Here is an 18,757-nt window from a genome sequence, read left to right on the forward strand (position 1 = left end):
GGCATGGCCTTATGCAGGCAGAGGACAGTGGAAGGGTTTGTGGAACTAGGAAGATTGTACTGAATATGCTTGTGTAACTTAGACAAGGATGTACAGGAAAGGGGAGATTTTATTCAGTAACAGGTTTTCTACAGCTTCTGGTTTTAAACAATTCCTTTTTTTGACACACAATAAACACCTCACCTTTGAATTAAACAAGAAATGGTGAAAAATACAGTTATTAATATGCAAACCTAATGTGTCTGTAATAATGTTAGATTTAGCTTACCTTATTAGGAGTTATAAAATCAAAATGTTCCTCACAGGGGAAATTTTCCACTTCCTGGTTGGCTCTAATCCTATACACCGATCTTTCTCTCCTCACTCTCCTAAATCTCCAAACTATCTCTCTCTCTCTCTCTATCTCTCTCTCTCTCTCTAAACTCTCCAAACTATATAAACACTATCCAAACTCTAGTATCCAGACTATCAAAACTCTATCCAAACTGTTGACTGACCACAACTCTCTATCAAAAACCCACATTTTGAACGGAGTCTGAGGGGTTTATTCTGCTGTTTGACCTCGCGGCAAAATCTGAGCCACTTTCTGAAGCAGTCACGTGTTCAGCCAGGCAGCAAAGCTTCGGACGTCATCATTTTTGGCTCCTCCCCTAAATGAAGCAAGCCTCGATATGCACTTTGTGGAAACGCCCCCTCCATTACTCAACACACGCTTCGAAGCCTCAGCACATCTCGTAACATCAATAGTTTTAGGGCTTTGTACTGGATAGTTGTCTTGGTAAATGTGGTTCTTTAGCCACAGTTAGCACATGGTGCTAATGTGTGCAGTGATTAGTGGGTTTGGTGCAGCTGAGTTGTGTCTTTATCTTGGCTGTAGTGAGTCTTTAGAGGTTTTTGGTTGTTTGTGAACCAACGTTGGTTGTCCAGAAGGTAAGAGTTCCTGTCCTGATTCTCTGCTTAAAGAGCTTCTCTGGTAGGCTGCAGGAGACTTTAGCGTTTGGGTTGTGCTAGTTTGGTTTTTGTACGGTTTCATCTGGACGACTATCTTGAGGCCCCTCCATGTGGTTTAGTGAGGTTTTCTGGAACAGTTCTACAAAGCAACCTGCAGCAGAAGAGACTTTGAGAGTTTTTAGGAAGTTCTGGAGACCAGACTGTAGAGCAGCACAAACATTTGTCAGCAGTTTGAGCAGGAGAAGGTGAGCTTCAGAGTAGAAATGAGAAGGAAACCTTGTTGACCCGTGTGGTGAGGTCCTGTACCAAGAGTTTGAGCAGGTTGTGAAGAGTCTGTAGTTCTTTGGTCTGAAAGCAGCAGAAGAGTCGACTCATTAAAGGAGAAAACAGGAGATATTGTTGGTTCTTCTGTCGCTCTGCAAAGTTTGATCAGGATTTCTGAAGAACCCACAGGTGAAGGTCTGAGAAGAACTCAGATGGATGGTCTAAATGTGAAATCAAGACTCATGGTCACAAGTTTTAAGGCTTCTGTTCACCACAAAGTTCAAACTAACACAGAAGTACTGAGAAACTTTTAGAACTTCAGTCCTCAGACTGTCTGAAAGTTAAATCTAACAGAGATCTACTGTGGGACTTAGAAAAATTCAGTCCTCAGACTGTGTGAAAGCTCAGGTCCTGAGGACTCGGGAGGTGTGGAGGCTTTGGAAAGTCTTGGAACTGAGGGTTCAACCCTCCAGCACAAAGGCTGAAGTCCAACCTCCTGAGAAAAACGGTCGAGACGAGACTCGAGTTAAAAAAAAACAAAAAAACTTGAAAACGACAAAAAATCGATGATAAATGCGCAAAAAAAAGAAGACTTAATATCTGAGTGAATAGCTCAGGGGGTAAAAAGAGAGACTACAAAGTGAAAGGTAGCTGGATCAAGACCTACCACTGGTGTTTTTCTTTCTTTCTTTGTCAAAATTTTTCAGAAATTTAAAAAGGGTCTGGTGTTGAACCAGCAACCTGCAGCTCCATAGACAAACCCTTAACTCACTGAGCTACAGATCAGATAAAAAGAAATAAACTCGTCGTTCCTTTGACATCATAGTTTCCAAGTGACCACGTGGGTGGAGCCAAGGCAGAGTCTGGGTGGAGTCAGGGTGGAGAGTAGGCGGGGAAGTGAGTGGCGGCCTTCCCCTTCTACCCCCAACCTTCCCCCACTGCCCCCTCTACCCCCCCACCGCCCACCACACCTTCCCCCGCCCAACGAGTTTTTCGAAAATCCGAGTCTCGACGGTTTTCCCGAGTTTCTTGAGTTTCCACCAGGTCAGAGGCAGAACAAGTTGTCATGAAGAGGTGTTGAAGTCGGCGAGGATGGAGTGACTTTTTACAGCGACTAGAAGGAAGATGACTAGAAGAGCAGGTCTTTAAGCAGCATCCCTAAAATCCATGGAGTCGCTCCAGAGAAATGAAGGGAGGTCAACTTTTATCAGCCTCCATCCAGATGTTCAACTTGATATCTTTACTTTGACATTTTTAGCACCACAAACCTTTAGCATCACACTTTATGATCATTTATCAGGACTTTAATGGAATCCAGCAGCAGATTTAGTTTTTGTTCACAAACTTTATTCTTGTCGTCGTGGGACTGCAGGATTTAAAACTGTTCCTTCTATTTGACCTCATGTTATTAGTTTTAGTGCAGAAAGTTATTTTAATTGTTGATTAGTCTCTTAAAAACCAAATAATAAATTGGATTAGTCAAGAGGTTTAAATTTCTTACTTTGTCATATTTTAAATGACAAAAAATATAAAAATAAAGCGTCTTGAGACAGTTTGACCTGTAATTGGTGTTCTATAAATAAAATAGAATTTAAATTGTATGTATCTTGTAATGTTGAAGGAATTCAGCCATATATGTTGGAAAACACATTTTCTTTGTCCATTAACCTGTTGATTGTTTTCTCCACTAATTCATTTCTTGTTTTGGTTTATAAAATGTCAAACCCAAATATATTCAGTTTACTGTCATAAAAACCAAAAAGATTTACATTCATGATGCAGGAATCAGACAGTTTTTCTCTTTTTATCTTAGTTTAGTCACAAAGATAGACTATATTGCCAAAAGTATTCGCCCACCAGCCTTGTCTCTCATATGAACATCAGTGACATCCCATTCCTAATCCATAGGGTTCAATGTGACGTCGGTTCACCCTTTGCAGCTAGAACAGCTTCAACTCTTCTGGGAAGGCTGTCCACAAAGTTTAGGAGTGTGTTTATGGGAATTTTTGACCATTCTTCTTGAAGCACATTTTTGAGGTCACACACTGATGCTGGACCAGAAGGCCTGGTCAGCTGAGGTGCATAGACCCATTTACTGTTGGTAAACAAAGAGGGCTGCTCAGGCACCCTGGCAATGGAAGTATGGCGGCTAGCAGTGGCTTGTCAAGCAACATGGGTGCATTATTAGTAAAAGATTGCGAACAATACTTTAAGAAGCTCACTTCAACAAATAGCAAGAGGCTCCCAGATCCCTGTACACTTACCAAATGGGACTATGACGTTAGTAAGTGGCCCAGTATTCAGTGGCCTGATATTTATTTGTATTTAGTTGAAAAACCTAGCATGTACACTAGAGAGAAGCTGTGAGCATACAAATCTATGGATGCCTATGATTACACAATTTGTGGACAGGTACAGGAGGCGAGAAACAAGGACGTTGATGAAGAGTTTTGTGTTTTGATGTCTGAAATCCTACCCAGCCAAAGGCAAGGGCGGACGACTACGATGTATGAGGTGTGGGTGATCGTCAACAAAGTAGAGAACTACATACACACAGCAAACTGCATCTGTATGGCAGGGTAAGTGTATTTTGCACTGATTTCACTTTGTTTGCCACAACAGAGCACACGCGTGCATTGTTGATGGTATCCTCTGTCCAATCCACTCGCTTGATAGCCTGGAGCCACAGCCGAGAGCCCCTTGGCATGCGGTAGAACTTAAGTCCTTCTTGAGTTTTTCGGTTTGTACAACCAAAAACAACCTGATATTATGATGCCGACAGTTCAGCGGTAGCTTTTAGTTTTGCTACTCCGTGTGGTGCGAACAATGCCAGGTAAATGATATGAAGCGGTACTTCCGTTGCCTTGATGCACACACAGCTTGTTGATGACGTAGGCTCTGATGGTGTCTATACGACTGCGAGGCTAAGCTAGTGGGGTAAAGTGTCAGAGCATTCTGTTGATGTAGACGGAGTGAAAACAGAAACAAGAAGTTTGCCGTGTCACTGTGCTGCATACATTTACACACTATAATGTACGACTGAGAAAAGGAAACCTGGAATAAATTTTCATAACTAAGAATAGTTTTTGGCTCTTTTCTCATCAAGAAATCTTGTTGAGAGCTTCCAGTCTATGAGCGCTAATTAGTTAGCCACTTGCAAAACACTAACCCGAGCTAACAGCTGGACAACCAAATACCAGAGGATTAATAGCAGCTGTAGTATAGCTGTACAAGCAGGAGTAGTATAAATAGCTGTTAGACTCGTAGAAGCATGTGTACTAGTATTAAAAGTTGTAGTAGCAGTGACAGTATCAGCAGCAGTAGTTGGTGTATTACCCCTACTACCAGTAGTAGTCACATTACTATTAATACCACCAATACTGTTGTAATGTTCATGGAATGAAAACTGAAGAACCTGCACATGAAAAATCAGCTGATTTTTATTACAACATGTTGAGATCCACAAACAGAATGGTTCCATTCACGGCTCATAAAAACTTTAGATTTCTTTCTTCATTAACTGTGAGCAGAGGAGGAGCTGAAGCTCCTGTAGATAGACAGACTGGTTCTACTGGTCCAGGTCCAAGTCCAGAACGTTTGGAGGTTCTTCTGGTTCTGCCAGTTCCTCCTCTGGACTGGACTCCTGCAGGACAGACAGGAAATGAGTTCTCCATTCGAGACATCTCTGAGTTCTCTCCTTCATTCTGGTTCCTCAGAGCTGGAGGACTTTAGATTGAAACATGAAGAAGAGTGAGTTAAAGCAATCAGTGAGGGTTCTTAAGGTGTTCCAGACTCAGCCCAAAGAGTGCAGTGAAAGCTAACATTAGCCACATTACTACTACTACCATCGAAGCTAACGTTAGCCACATTACTACTATTACTTCTTCTTCTTCTTCTTCTTTTCCTTTCAGCTTTTCCCTTCAGGGGTCGCCACAGTGAATCAATTGCCTCCATCTAACCCTGTCTGCTGCATCCTCTTCTCTCACACCAACTACCTTCATGTCCTCTTTAACCACATCCATAAACCTCCTCTTTGGTCTTCCTCTAGGCCTCCTGCCTGGCAGTGGGAAACTCAGCATCCTTCTACCAATATATTCACTCTCTCTCCTCTGGACATGTCTGAACCATCTCAGTCTGGCCTCTCTGACTTTATCTCCAAAGCCTCTAACATGTGCTGTCCCTCTGATGGACTCATTCCTGATCCTATCCATCCTGGTCACTCCCAAAGAGAACCTCAGCATCTTCAGTTCTGCTACCTCCAGCTCTGCCTCCTGTCTTTTCCTCAGGGACACTGTCTCCAGACCAAACAACATGGCTGGTCTCACCACAGTTTTGTAAACCTTTCCTTTCATTTTAGCTGAAACTCTTCTATCACACATCACACCTGACACTTTTCTCCAGCCGTTCCAGCCTGCCTGTACACGCTTCTTCACTTCTTTTCCACACTCTCCATTGCTCTGGACTGTTGATCCTAAGTACTTACTACTATTACTATTACCGTCAAAGCTAACATTAGCCACATTACTACTACTACCATCGAAGCTAACGTTAGAAAAATGTAAAATGGTCCACAGTGGGTTAAAATGATCAGTGAGGGTTCTCAAGGCATTCCGGACTCACCCCAAAGGGTTCTGTGAAGGCTCTGGATCCGCTGTAAAGAGGGTTTGGGATCGACACCAGCGTCGGCTTCATCCTTCCACTACCGTCCTCATCATCGTTCTGTCACCATGGAAACAAGGAATCAACTGTTAGAACCTCTGATCATCATCTGGTGGTTTTAGACGTCGGCGACGCCAACGTTTTATTCATATCAACAGAATATGAAACATTTTTAGTTTCATTTTAAATATATCTGAGCTTCCTGTTTGCTACATTCTAACAGCAGTTTCTCATGTTTATTGTCATTAATTATACATTCATTTTAAATTTACAAGTTTAAACAGCAGCTGAATTTATTCAACATTATTGTGTAGCTTAGATTAATTTTAGTGTCAAGTTTCTTGAGAATAATCTAGAAAGACTATTTAATACGTAAATAAAGAGTATTTAATACATAAATAAAGACAATTCAATACATAAATAAAGACTATTTACAGTTTTTTTATTGCTAACACACATTGGTCCAAACTGAATTGACATGTTCAAAACTCTTAACAGTCTGCAAACAGCAGTCCATGTGGACCGAACTGTGAATCACTTTCACACAAAATGCATTCAGTGACCACAGTCACCAAAATTCATGAACTCTTTTCTCAGTTACTAGTTCACCACCTGCAGAACATTAGACTTTTACAGCACATTTACAAACGCTAACACACTGTTTTCAAAGCAGTTAAAACACAATCAACAAAGAATGATGGAGGAGAACCATGAGGAACCTCTGCTGCAGATACACTGAAACCTATGGAAAATCATATCAAAGTATTGACAATAAAAATATGTAAAAAGATGATGTAATTCCAAACACAGCTAAGTGTAGCTGTCAGCGTAAAACTGATTCAGGTGATCTGTGTTTGGCCTCATCACAAACCATATAAAAGGAGTGGCTTCTGATTGTTTTCCCTTTGGAAATATGGAACAAAGAGCACCGGCTCAGGTTGGTAGAGAGAGAAGAGTAGCCAGGAGAGGAGGAAGGAGAGGAAGAGCAAGAGCTGTGGTCTCTGATGGAATTCGGGCCACAGTGACTGAACATGTGGTAAATCATGGGTGCAGCCAAACTTGCATTGTTCACTGCACATCCCAGGATGTCTGAGCTGTTTTTACCTCCATATTCATACTTTTTCAGCATGGAGGTGGAACGTTTATGATCACTCTCCTTGCTGGATGCAATGAATGCTGGGTGTGGAGATATTTCTCCTAAAGCCTGTTAGGGGTGGATCAGACACTCAGAGAGGTTCTACCCACAATGCATCTCCAGAGAAGACATCAGATGTAATGGATGGAAACATGAGGCCAAATGCAGACGGCAGGGTGTGAATGTTACAGTTTACATGTGTGGTTGGTTTTTGAGTTTCATCTCCAGATTTCTATTCTGCCCCTGAATTCTGCATTTCTTTTGTTTACAGTAAACTTTTTATTTTTTGTAGGGTCCCAAAGCACCGATGCAAAGGCACAGAGAAGATACGTACATGTTGAAGTAAACTGCTGCGTTCCTGATTCATTCAATAATTTAGAGCAGTCAAATGCAAAGATCTTATTTTACAATAACATACTGATGAATCTAAGAAGAAATCATTCAAACTTGAAACAATAAACTTTATTTCCTGTCATGCTCTCTGTTGTTGGTATCTGTGTGCTCAGAGTGACAGCGTTTGTTTCCAAAGTGAGACTGTTTGCTGGTGTTGATGTTCAATGAGCTTATTGTGAGACATGAATGTGTGTTTCTGTTAGAAGAATTATGTTTAGAATGCTTATAGTACTTATGTTAGGAGAAATATACTTATAGGATACTTAGAATACAATACGTGCTTTTAGATGATCATTAATTTATCACTGAGTGACTGTGAAACATATGTGCCTTTTAAACCATGATTCTACGTGAACTTTATGGCAGAAACATGTAGACACAGCACACACCGAGAGGCGACCAGAACTAGGCCTTCTAGGTGATGAAGATAACAAAGAAAGCAGACACAAATACCACATGTCTGCCTCTGAAGGTCTTTCTGTTCGTGAAGAAGGTTTTTCCATTGTCATCTCATGCTGAGTCATGGTTCCACCCTCTGTGTTACATTCCTGTCTGAAACAAATACAAAGACGCAGAGGAGACTCAGGCTCTTTGGAGTTGGGCGGCTGATGCTACGGTGTGTACAGCCGGTCTCTCCTTCCCTCTGCTGTCTCTGTGTTTTTCAGGGTTTGAACCCAACAGTTTTATTGGTGAGAAACAGTTTTGGGGATGAGATTAACTGTTTAGCTGAGATGCATGATGGAAATACAGGCTGTGTGAAGAGCTTTGAACATGTGACTTCAGTTCGACCAGCGCTTGCTAGCAAATGAAAAAACTGTAATACATAAAGACTATTCAATACATAAATAAATACGATTCAATACATATTTACTATCTACATTTACCTGCTGCCTCAGCTGAATATGAAGCCTAACACCCTGAAATAATAAATTCATACGAGTTTAATTTGAATATTCCAGCTGAAGCCCTTTAATTACAAATATGCATCGTTAAATATTAACAATTAGACTCTGTAAACATTCTGGACTCATTTAAACATTAACTTTAATTACCTTAACCATATGTATGTGATTCTGAAATAAAATCCTTTCCTGTATTGAGCCAAATCCACAGCTGTGTTTGTTTATGTCCAGGTGTGTTTGTTTATGTCCAGGTGTGTTTGTTTATGTCCTCATGTGTTTATGCCCAGGTGTGTTTGTGTCTCACTCTGAAGTAGTGGAAGCGGAAGGCGTCGGTCTTGTGTTTGAAGACGTAATATCCGAGTGCCGCCAGCAGAAAGGCCAGAAACACCGACACCAAGATGGCCGACACCGGGCCGCTGGAGTGGGCGTGGCCACGGGAGGCGTGATGGGACACCTGGAGACAACAGGTACGACACGGTAAACAATGGTTATCTGTACGCCCGCGATCACCATGGCAACACCCTCAGCTCCACTGTAACCGTGGAGACATGGCCAGCAGTCGATGACTCACCGGAGGGGGCGGAGCCTTCAGCGGCGCCTCGATGACATGGATGATGCCGTTAACGGCGGGAATGTCCCAGTCGAGCAGCAGCAGCCTGTTCACCAGTTTACAGCTCTGAAACACACCAGTTAGACCAGTTAATAAACCAGTTCATAAACCACATAAACCAGTTAAAAACAATTAATAAACCAGTTAACAAACTAAATAAACCAGTTAATAAACCAGTTAACAAACCAAATAAACCAGTTAATCAACCAGTTAACAAATCAAATAAACCAGTTAGTTTTTGATGGCGCCGCCCTCTAGTGGCAGCCAGTTACAGCAGCTCTTGCTCATTGAGTAATCTTTTTCTGTTTTTACTTTCTTTCTCTTGCTTTTTTCTTTTTCAGAAGTTGCACTAGTAATCAGTGTCAATAATGGGCACGGAATTAGCGCAGTTTGCTCTGATTTTTCTTCTGTTTTTGAATCTGCTGTCCGCATCGGTGACTGCAGATCCAGTACACAGTGGTGACCTCGTTGTTTACTCTGGAGACCAGCTGTTAGCCCTCCATAGCCCTGTGAGGCTAACCGGTGAGAGGCCTGATGTCCCCCACGAGCTTAAGAGGGGGAGAAGGGGAAGCTGTGCAGGGGCAGAATGCCAAAACAGGAGGAGACGGTACAAACCCGTCCTCCCCTCAGTCATCACTGGGAACGTAAGATCCATCTGCAACAAGATGGATGAACTTACGGTGCTGACACGACACCAGCGGGAATACCGGCAGTGCAGCATCATGCTATTCACTGAGACCTGGCTAACGGAGGTAACAGCGGACTCTAGCGCTGTGTTGGACGGCTTTCAGCTGCTGCAGGCAGACAGGACTAAGGAGAGCGGTAAGAGGAAAGGAGGGGGACTGGCTGTGAATGTTAATGATAGATGGTGTAACCCTGGACACATCACTATCAAGGAAAAACTTTGCAGCAACAACATTGAACTGTTAGCATGAGACCATACTACCTGCCGAGGGAATTCTCGCATGTTATCGCGATAGCTGCGTACATTCCTCCCTCTGCTAACGCTAATTCTGCTTGTGAGGTCCTTCACTCAGTAACAAGCAAGCTGCAGACAGCACCCACAGGCCCTCTTCCTTATTACTGGGGACTTTAACCTCTCTGTCGTCCACACTACCCACCTTCACACAATATATCACCTGCCACACCAGAGACAATAAAATACTAGACCTTTTCTATGCCAACACCGAGGAGGCATACACATCATCTCCTCTTCCACCACTTGGTAAATCTGACCATAACCTGGTTCACCTCCTTCCTGTGTACAAACCTCTGATACACAGACAGCCAGCTGTCACCCGCATGGTCAAGAGATGGTCTGAGGAAGCTGAGGAGCCTCTCAAGGACTGTTTTGACACGACTATGTGGGAAGTGTTCTGTGAGGATCATGGGGAGGACATAGACAACCTCACTCACTGCATCACAGACTACATCAACTTCTGTGTGGATTACACTGTGCCCACCAGGACTGTACACTGTTTTGCCAACAGCAAACCCTGGATTACTCCTGATATAAAGGCTCTCCTAAAGAACAAACGGAGGACTTTTAGGTCAGAAGACAAGGAGGAGATGAGATCTGCACAGAGAGAACTGAGGAGAAAGATCAGAGAGGGGAAATGCAGCTACAGGAAGAGGATGGAGGACCAGCTGCTGCAGAACAATGTCAGCGAGGTCTGGAGGGGCCTGAAAACCATCTCTGGCCACAAGGATCCCAAGACAGAACTGAGACGGGACCAGGAGTGGGTGAATGATCTGAACACCTTCTTTAACAGGTTTGAACAGTCAGCCACCCCTCCCCCGGACCAGTCCACCCTGCAGCAGCCACCTCTGCATCTGTCTGCACCCCCCGCTGACTGTACCACCCCCTGCTGACTGTACCACCCCCTGCTGACTGTACCACCCCCGCTGTATTCCCCCTCCCTACAGCTCCACAGTTCTCCTACCATCACACCTCCCCTCCTCCACAGGGCCCCACACTCACAACCAGCACACAGCCCCCCTGCCCCAGCTTGTCCCTATCAACATCCCAGGTGAAGAAAGAACTGAGCAGACTGAAGATCAGGAAGACTACGGGTCCTGATGGCATCAGCTCCAGGATCCTCAAGTCCTGCGCAGATCAGCTGAGCAGGATTGTGGAACATATTTTCAACTTGATCTTGAAGCTGGGGAGAGTACCACAGCTGTGGAAGACATCCTGCGTGGAACCGGTGCCGAAGATATCGCACCCCAAGGACCTCAACCACTTCAGGCCGGTGGCACTAACATCCCACCTGATGAAGACCCTGGAGAGGTTGGTCCTTTGTCATCTGCGACCCCTGGTGAGCTCATCATTGGACCCACTGCAGTTTGCCTACCAGCCCGGCATCGGGGTTGATGATGCAGTGATCTACCTCCTGCACAGATGTCTCTCTCACCTGGAGAAGACAAAGAGCACTCTGAGAATCATGTTCTATGATTTCTCCAGTGCCTTAACCACCATCAAGCCTGCGCTTCTGGGGGACAAGCTGGAGCAGACAGGAGTGGACTCTCACCTCACAATGCTGCTCGGCCACAGCTTGTGAGGGCAGGAGACTGTGTGTCCGACACTGTGGTCTGCTGTACGGGGGCCCACAGGGGACTGTCCTTGCCCCCTTTCTTTTCATCCTCTACACTGCACACTTCTCCCATCACACCACAAACTGCCACCTTCAGAAGTTCTCTGACGACTCTGCCATCGTCGGCCTCATCACAGACGGAGATGAGGAGGAGTACAGAGAACTTAACCGGGACTTTGTGGACTGGTTCCTGATGAACAGCCTCCAGATCAATGCGGTGAAAACCAAGGAACCGGTGGTGGACTTTAGCAGGAACAGACACACTTCTCCTACACCAGTGAACATCCAGAGAACGGACATTGAGATTGTGGACTCCTACAGGTACCTGGGTGTTCACTTAAACAAGAACCTGGACTGGACTACTAACACCAGCGCACTTTACAAGAAAGGTCAGAGCAGACTCCACTGCTCAGAAAACTGAGGTCCTTCGGGGTGCAGGGAGCACTTCTGAAGACCTTTTATGACTCTGTGGTGGCATCAGCCATCATGTATGGAGTGGTCTGCTGGAGCAGCAGCATCACGGCTGCAGACAGGAGGAGACTAAACAAACTGGTAAAGAAAGCCAGTTCTGTCCTGGGCTGCCCCCTTGATCCTGTGGAGGTGGTGGAGACAGGAGGATGATGACAAAGCTGTTGTCTATCATGGAGGACACCTCCCACCCCTGCAGGAAACAGTAAGATCAGTGGGCAGCTCCTTCAGTGACAGACTGCTTCACCCGCGGTGTCTAAAGCAGAGATACTGCAGCTCCTTCCTTCCTGCTGCAGTCACACTTTACAATCAAACTCCCAGTAGTTTCTGTTCACCCATTTACAAACTGCAATAAAAATGTAAATACTGATGCTGTGCAATTACATGAAAATCTTGCTGTAAATAAGTGTTCTATTTGCTGCTGTACACTGTAAATTTCCCTGCTGTGGCATTAATAAAGGTTTAATCTATCTATCTATCTATTTATCTATCTATCTAATAAACCAGTTAACTAACCAGTGTGTGTGTGTGTTTGTTTTAGTGTGTGTGTTTTGTACCTGGTTGTTACCGTGGGTAACCGTCAGATTGACTCCCAGCTGTGATGTGATCACTTCCTGGTGTCTCAGATCCTTATAAGGTCGCATGCTGTGATTGGCTGAGACGTGGTACTGAAGGTCTCTGAGGGACAGAGTCTGAACAGGACAGAACAGGATCGGGTTCAGAATCAGAACCAGAACTACTGGGACAGAAATGAGCGCTTTGGGTGGAATAAACCTTTAAATTAAAGGTCCCTGTAAAGCTTTGCTGACCGTCCTGGCCAGTAGGTGGCACTGCAGCGACAAACCCAGCAGCCTCACATAGGAAAAGTTAAATAATCACGTTTGGATGAAAATGTAAAAATCTGTGTCTTCTAGTGGACCTTCACAATAAGAGTCTTCAGAAACGAGGATCTGCTTCAATAATTCTGTTACTAGCTTATTATCTTTATGATGAGAAAATGAAAGTATCAATCTATAAACCTGATTAGTTTGATGAATAGACCAGTCCTACCCGGTAACAGATGATGGCGTTTGACGGCGACCAACCACTGGGACTCTGATTTTTTATTTTTTCTGTTTTCATTGGTTAGTTTAAAACACTTTGTTCTGACAGACTAGAACCTTTTAAAATGTTTCTGTTCCACTGGTGCAGAGCCTCACCTGGTTCTGGGAGAATCCAGCGTTATGAGGAACAAACAGAGTCACTTCAGACGTCCTGTGAGACAGAAAGTCCAGCAGCTCTCGGCCCTCAGAGGAAGAACCGCTGGAGTCCAAGAGAAGCTGCAGAGAAACAAGATGGATGGAAGTCCAAAGAGGAAGACACTTCAGTTGAGCTTCTGCTCCTTCACGATGTTGGTGTTTCTAACATCTGATCCTCAATGTTCTCCATGGTGTTGGTGTTTCTATCAGGTCAATAAAGTTTCTCAGTTTCATCCTCGTTCTGCTGTCTGACAACAGAGACATATGTAAATGAGAGCAGCTTTACCGCAGTTCAGCTGTATTAAAATGCAGTTTAATGAGCACAGAGAGCAGGAGAGAAGCTAACAGATGCTAACATGAAAACATCAAAGCTAATGTTAGCCACATTACTACTACAACTACTACCATCAAAGCTAACATTAGCCACATTACTACTACTACCATTGAAGTAAGCTAAAGTTAGCCATATCACTACTACTACAACTACTACTATCAAAGCAAGCTAATGTTAGAAATATTACTATACAACTACTACCATCAAAGCTAACATTAGCCACATTACTACTGCTACCATCGAAGTAAGCTAGAGTTAGCCACATTACTACTACCACTGCTTCTATCAAAGCAGGCTAATGTTAGCCACATTGCTACTATAGCTGCTACCATCGAAGCAAGCTAACATTAGCCACATTACTACTACAATTACTACCATCAAAGCTAACATTAGTCACATCACTACTACTACTATCAAAATAAGCTAATATTAGAAACAATACTACTACAACTGCAACTCTCAAAGTAAGCTAATGTTAGTCACATTACTGCTATAGCTACTACAATTGAAGCAACCTAACATTAGCCATATTACTGCTACTACCATCAAAGCTAATGTTAGCCACATTACTACTACAACTACTATACCATCAAAGCAAGCTAATGTTAGCCACATTATTAGTACAATTACTACCATCAAAGCTTACATTATAAATATTACTACTACCTTCAAAGCTAACACTAGCCACATTACTACTACAACTACTACTGTCAAAGTAGGCTAATGTTAACCACATTACTACTATAGCTACTACCATCGAAGCCAGCTAAGGTTAGCCTCATTACTACTACTACATCAAAGCTAGCATTAGCCACATTACTACTACAACAACTACCACAAAAGTTGAAGTTAGCCACATCGCTACTACAACTACTACTATCAAAGTAAGCTACCATTAGCCACATTACTACTACAACAACTACCACAAAAGTTGAAGTTAGCCACATCGCTACTACAACTACTACTATCAAAGTAAGCTACCATTAGCCACATTACTGATACAACTACTAATATCAAAACAAGTTAACATTAGCCACATTACCACTACAACTACGAACATCGAAGTAAGCTACTGTTAGCCACATTACTGCTACAGCTGCTACCTTCTAATCAAGCTAATGTTAGCCACATTACTACTACAACCACCAACATTGAAGCAAGCCAACATTAGCCACATTACAACCACTACTATCATCAAAGCTAATGGTAGCCTCTTTGTTACTACAAATATTGCTACTACCACTGCAGCCGCGACTGCTACTGCTACTACCACTGCTACTACTACTACTACCATTGTGACTTCTACTACTGCTACAACTACGACTATCAAAGCTGTTGTTAGCCATATTAGCTACATGATACTCTAACACTAAGGATTCTCCTATAGTTATGGCTAACTTTCTGGTGCTAACATTAGCTACAACTATTGGAGGATCCTTAGAGTTAGCATGCTCTAGGCTACTGTGGCTAACATTAGCATTGTCTACAACAATAAGAGGATACTTAGAAGCAGAGCATTATGCGGCTAATGTAGCTAACATTAGCATTAGCCACAAGAATAAAAGAATCCTTAATGCTAGTGCACTGTACGGCTAATGTGGCTAACGTTAGCTTTGATGATCAGGTCTCTGAATAAACTGTAGCACTGAAGGACATTCAGAGACTGGACTGGGTTCCTGGGTGGGTTACTGTGTTTTCATGTTAGCATCTGTTAGCTTCTGCTAGCTTCTCTCCTGCTCTCTCTGCTCATTAAACTGCATTTTAATCCAGCTGAACTACAGTAAAGCTGCTCTCATTTCTAGATGTTTCTGTTGTCAGACAGCAGAACGAGGACGAAACTGAGATTTTATTGACCTGATGGAAACGCCAACACCATGGAGAACGTTGAGGATCAGATGTTAGGAATTCTCACCTTGTAGAACACGGAGAAGTTGCTGTACATCGCCAGAATGTCGGTGAGAACGCCGTGACAGAAATCTCCGTTTCCGATGTAACCATCAGGACACGAACACGAAACATCTGCAGAACAGCAGCAGCACAGTTATATGTTATTTTGTTTGTTTACAGGTTTTACGTCAGTATTTCTGCAATGGATTCTACAATTCCACAATTTCATTTAGCAGACGCTTTTGTCCAAAGCGACGTACAACACAAGCAAGAATTCAGACATAAGGAAAAACCTGTAGTAAGAGCAAAAAGTGCTTCAAGTGCGATTGGTCAAAGGTGTTGCCATCAAGTTGCAGAAAAATTGCCAACCACCTCCCCCCCCCCTTTTTTTTTTACTTTGTCAGCTCTAAATAAGTGCTGGGTTTTGGACCACCTGACTTATTCTACCCCTAAGGTGGAGTCAGATTAAGTGCTTAGGTGTTCTCTGAACAACTGAGTCTTCAATGGATGAACTGATCAGTGGTTCAAGTAACAACTAAAAGCTGCGGTTCTGTTGGGTTTTATTTTTCTAATCCAGTTGTTCGCTTCCGGATAATCTGGTGTTTCTTCACTTGATACCCGGGGTTCTGGGTTTATGGGTAAATTAAAGTCAGAGAACAACATAAGCCCGTTTTTAGTCCTCTGAAGGAAGAAACCAGACAAAAATGTAAAAAAAAATAAATCTGTCTGGATGACTGGACTTCACCTGCAGCTTCCATTTCTACATGAATCAACCAATCCAGGATTTAATTGATCATCTGGCTTCACTAAACCCACTCAGTTGGTTATTAAATGTTATTAACGCGTTATTAACTGTTATTAGCTGTTAGTAACTGTTTTTGACTAGTTATTGACTAGGTATTATGATAAACAGGTGCTAAACAGGTCTTGGACAGGTATAAACTGGTCTTGGACAGGTGTTGGATTGGTATCAACTGGTGTTGGACAGGTTTTAAACAGATGTTGGAAAGGTGTTAAACAGATGTTGGACAGGTGTTGGACAGATGTTGGAAAGGTGTTAAACAGATGTTGGACAGGTGTTGGACAGGTGTTGGACAGGTATTAACTAGTGTTGGCTAGGTGTTAAATAGGTGTTGGACAGGTGTTAAACAGGTGAGCTGCTGTAGTACCTCTGAGCCTGTAGCAGTAGGCGTCGTACAGGTTGTTCTGATCCACTGGATCTTTGTACATGACCAGACCTACATGGTTGTCTCCACACCTGACTGAAGGGAAGCGGGTCGGATATCCAACCTTTCCCCCGTCCAGCCAGCCGGCTACACACAGATGCATGCCCAGCTGAGAGGAAGAAAACAATGGAGTAATGAAATAATACAATAATAGAGTAATAAAAAAATAGAACAATACAGTAATACCATAATTACAAAAAATAGAATAATAAAATAATTGAATACTAAAACAAGAAAAGCACTCGGAGATCAGTTCTCCTCCAAGGCTGCTCAGTCATCAATGACAAAAATAAGACACAAAATGACAAAAACGAGACACAAAACAACAGACAAAACAACAAAAACAAGATGCAAAATGACAAAAATAAGAAACAAAATGACAAAAACGAGACACAAAAGGACAAAAACGAGACAGAAATCTTGAGCAAACAGGACGTGGACTCAACTGGACTTAGATCTTGAAGATGTTTCACCTCTCATCCAAGCCTTGTGCCATTACTGATCTTGCAGAACATTGAGGATCGTCACTAACGCCGCCTTCCTCAGCAGAGTAAAACAAAATAATAAAATGTATGTGTGCATGTTTACCTGCTGAGCGTGTCCCAGCTGTGTGACAGTCGCCAGCGTAGCGCCATCCTCCTGACAGGAAGCTGCTGCTCTGCTGAAGTTCATCTTGTATTTTCCCTCCGGAGAGCGAAGATGGAAAACTCCAGCTGTGTTCTCTGAGAGACCAGAACAGGTTAGCATCACCTACACACACTCACCTGGTGACACCAGACAGACTAACTAGTTCTTATGTGTCTGTTTGCGCTCATTCAGTGTTTCAAAGGTGTTAAATGGAGTTATTATTGTTGTCGTTGTTGTTGTTGTTATCATTGTTATCATATGGATGTGATGACCTGAGGCTGATTATTGTACAGCTGCTCTTTGATTGGCTGTCAGACTTAACGAGGTCTGTTAACGAGCTCATCTGATCTCAGGCTTATCACGGTTCAAACCCAGAAACCAACAGACACCGTCCTCAAGGTGTTGCCGTGGTAACGGGGATGCAGTAAAGGTCAGCTGCTGTGTATTCCGCAGTTACCGTGACAACAGTGGATCAGCAGCGTGACGCCAACATGGCTGTCAGCTTGTGGCTTCTGGTGTGTTGCCACGGTAACATGAGATAGGCTACATTACATGGTGGGTGTTATGGGATGTCTGACATGCTCAGTCTGTTACAGATGTGTTGCCATGGTAACAGTGATTATTATGGATGTGATAAAGTACCACCGGAAATAAACACAGGCAGGTGCGTTACCATGGAAACAAGTCAATACAGATCAGACGATCTGAAAATCTGTGAAAATGTGCAAATAACAGACACTACAGACGTGTTACCATCTAACAACAGACACTATAGATGTGTTACCATGGTAATAACAGACATGTTACAGTGGTAAAAACAGACACTACAGACGTGTTACCGTGGTAATAACAGACGTGTTACAGTGGTAATAACAGACGTGTTACAGAGGTAATAATAGACGTGTTACAGTGGTAATAACAGACGTGTTACAGTGGTAATAACAGACGTGTTACCGTGGTAATAATAGACGTGTTACCATGGTAATGCAGGTCCTTGCAGGAAGCCACAGCAGCACAGCCGCCGTTGGCTTCCAGGCAGCGGTCAACAGGGGGCACCACCTTCTGCAGACACTGGACTCCATTACCCACGTACCCCGGCAGGCACTCACACTCACGCTCATTCTGGAGTAATCAGATTACCAGAATTAGACTCATTAAGCAGCAGGAAACAGGAACGGCATCATGTTGAAGTAATCAGATTACTTCTAAGTACAGCAGAGGAGTTCCTTTAATGAATAACAATAAACCATGAAATAAAAAAACAAACTGTTCATAAAGACAATAGTTAAAATCCAGGCTCCCAATTAGAAACTCAAACCGAGTCCAGCTGTGATTCCAGTCAGTCTAACTGATGAACATGGTTCTAAATGAGCTGAGAACAGCAGAACCTTCTTAGTTTTGGACCTATGGACTGGGTCTATCTATGTCTGCATCATGGCTCCACATGGAGAAGAACTGAGCAGAGGAAG

At 43.2% G+C, this 18,757-nt stretch overlaps 1 protein-coding gene across 4 annotated transcripts in view; it reads right to left on the bottom strand.

Annotated features, from left to right (window-relative positions):
- Positions 1-4,637: 4,637 nt before the first annotated feature.
- The window catches only part of stab1 (stabilin 1), a 64,675-nt gene continuing 50,555 nt past the window's right edge, over positions 4,638-18,757 (bottom strand). For 3 of the 4 annotated variants that reach the window (XM_051948261.1, XM_051948260.1, XM_051948263.1), the window contains 10 exons: positions 18,266-18,410; positions 17,250-17,383; positions 16,605-16,770; positions 15,461-15,567; positions 13,176-13,295; positions 12,534-12,668; positions 8,876-8,980; positions 8,609-8,758; positions 5,836-5,934; positions 4,638-4,858 (listed from right to left, as the gene is read on the bottom strand). In XM_051948261.1, the coding sequence (XP_051804221.1) occupies positions 4,784-4,858; positions 5,836-5,934; positions 8,609-8,758; positions 8,876-8,980; positions 12,534-12,668; positions 13,176-13,295; positions 15,461-15,567; positions 16,605-16,770; positions 17,250-17,383; positions 18,266-18,410 (1,236 nt within the window). In that variant the 3' untranslated portion in view covers positions 4,638-4,783. Of the gene's footprint in view, positions 4,859-5,835; positions 5,935-8,608; positions 8,759-8,875; positions 8,981-11,184; positions 11,329-12,533; positions 12,669-13,175; positions 13,296-15,460; positions 15,568-16,604; positions 16,771-17,249; positions 17,384-18,265; positions 18,411-18,757 lie in introns of those variants that run through there. The other variant, XR_007941959.1, reaches the window with a different exon arrangement.

This window comes from Acanthochromis polyacanthus, chromosome 5, assembly GCF_021347895.1.
Source record: "Acanthochromis polyacanthus isolate Apoly-LR-REF ecotype Palm Island chromosome 5, KAUST_Apoly_ChrSc, whole genome shotgun sequence".
NCBI classification, from domain to species: Eukaryota; Metazoa; Chordata; class Actinopteri; family Pomacentridae; genus Acanthochromis; species Acanthochromis polyacanthus.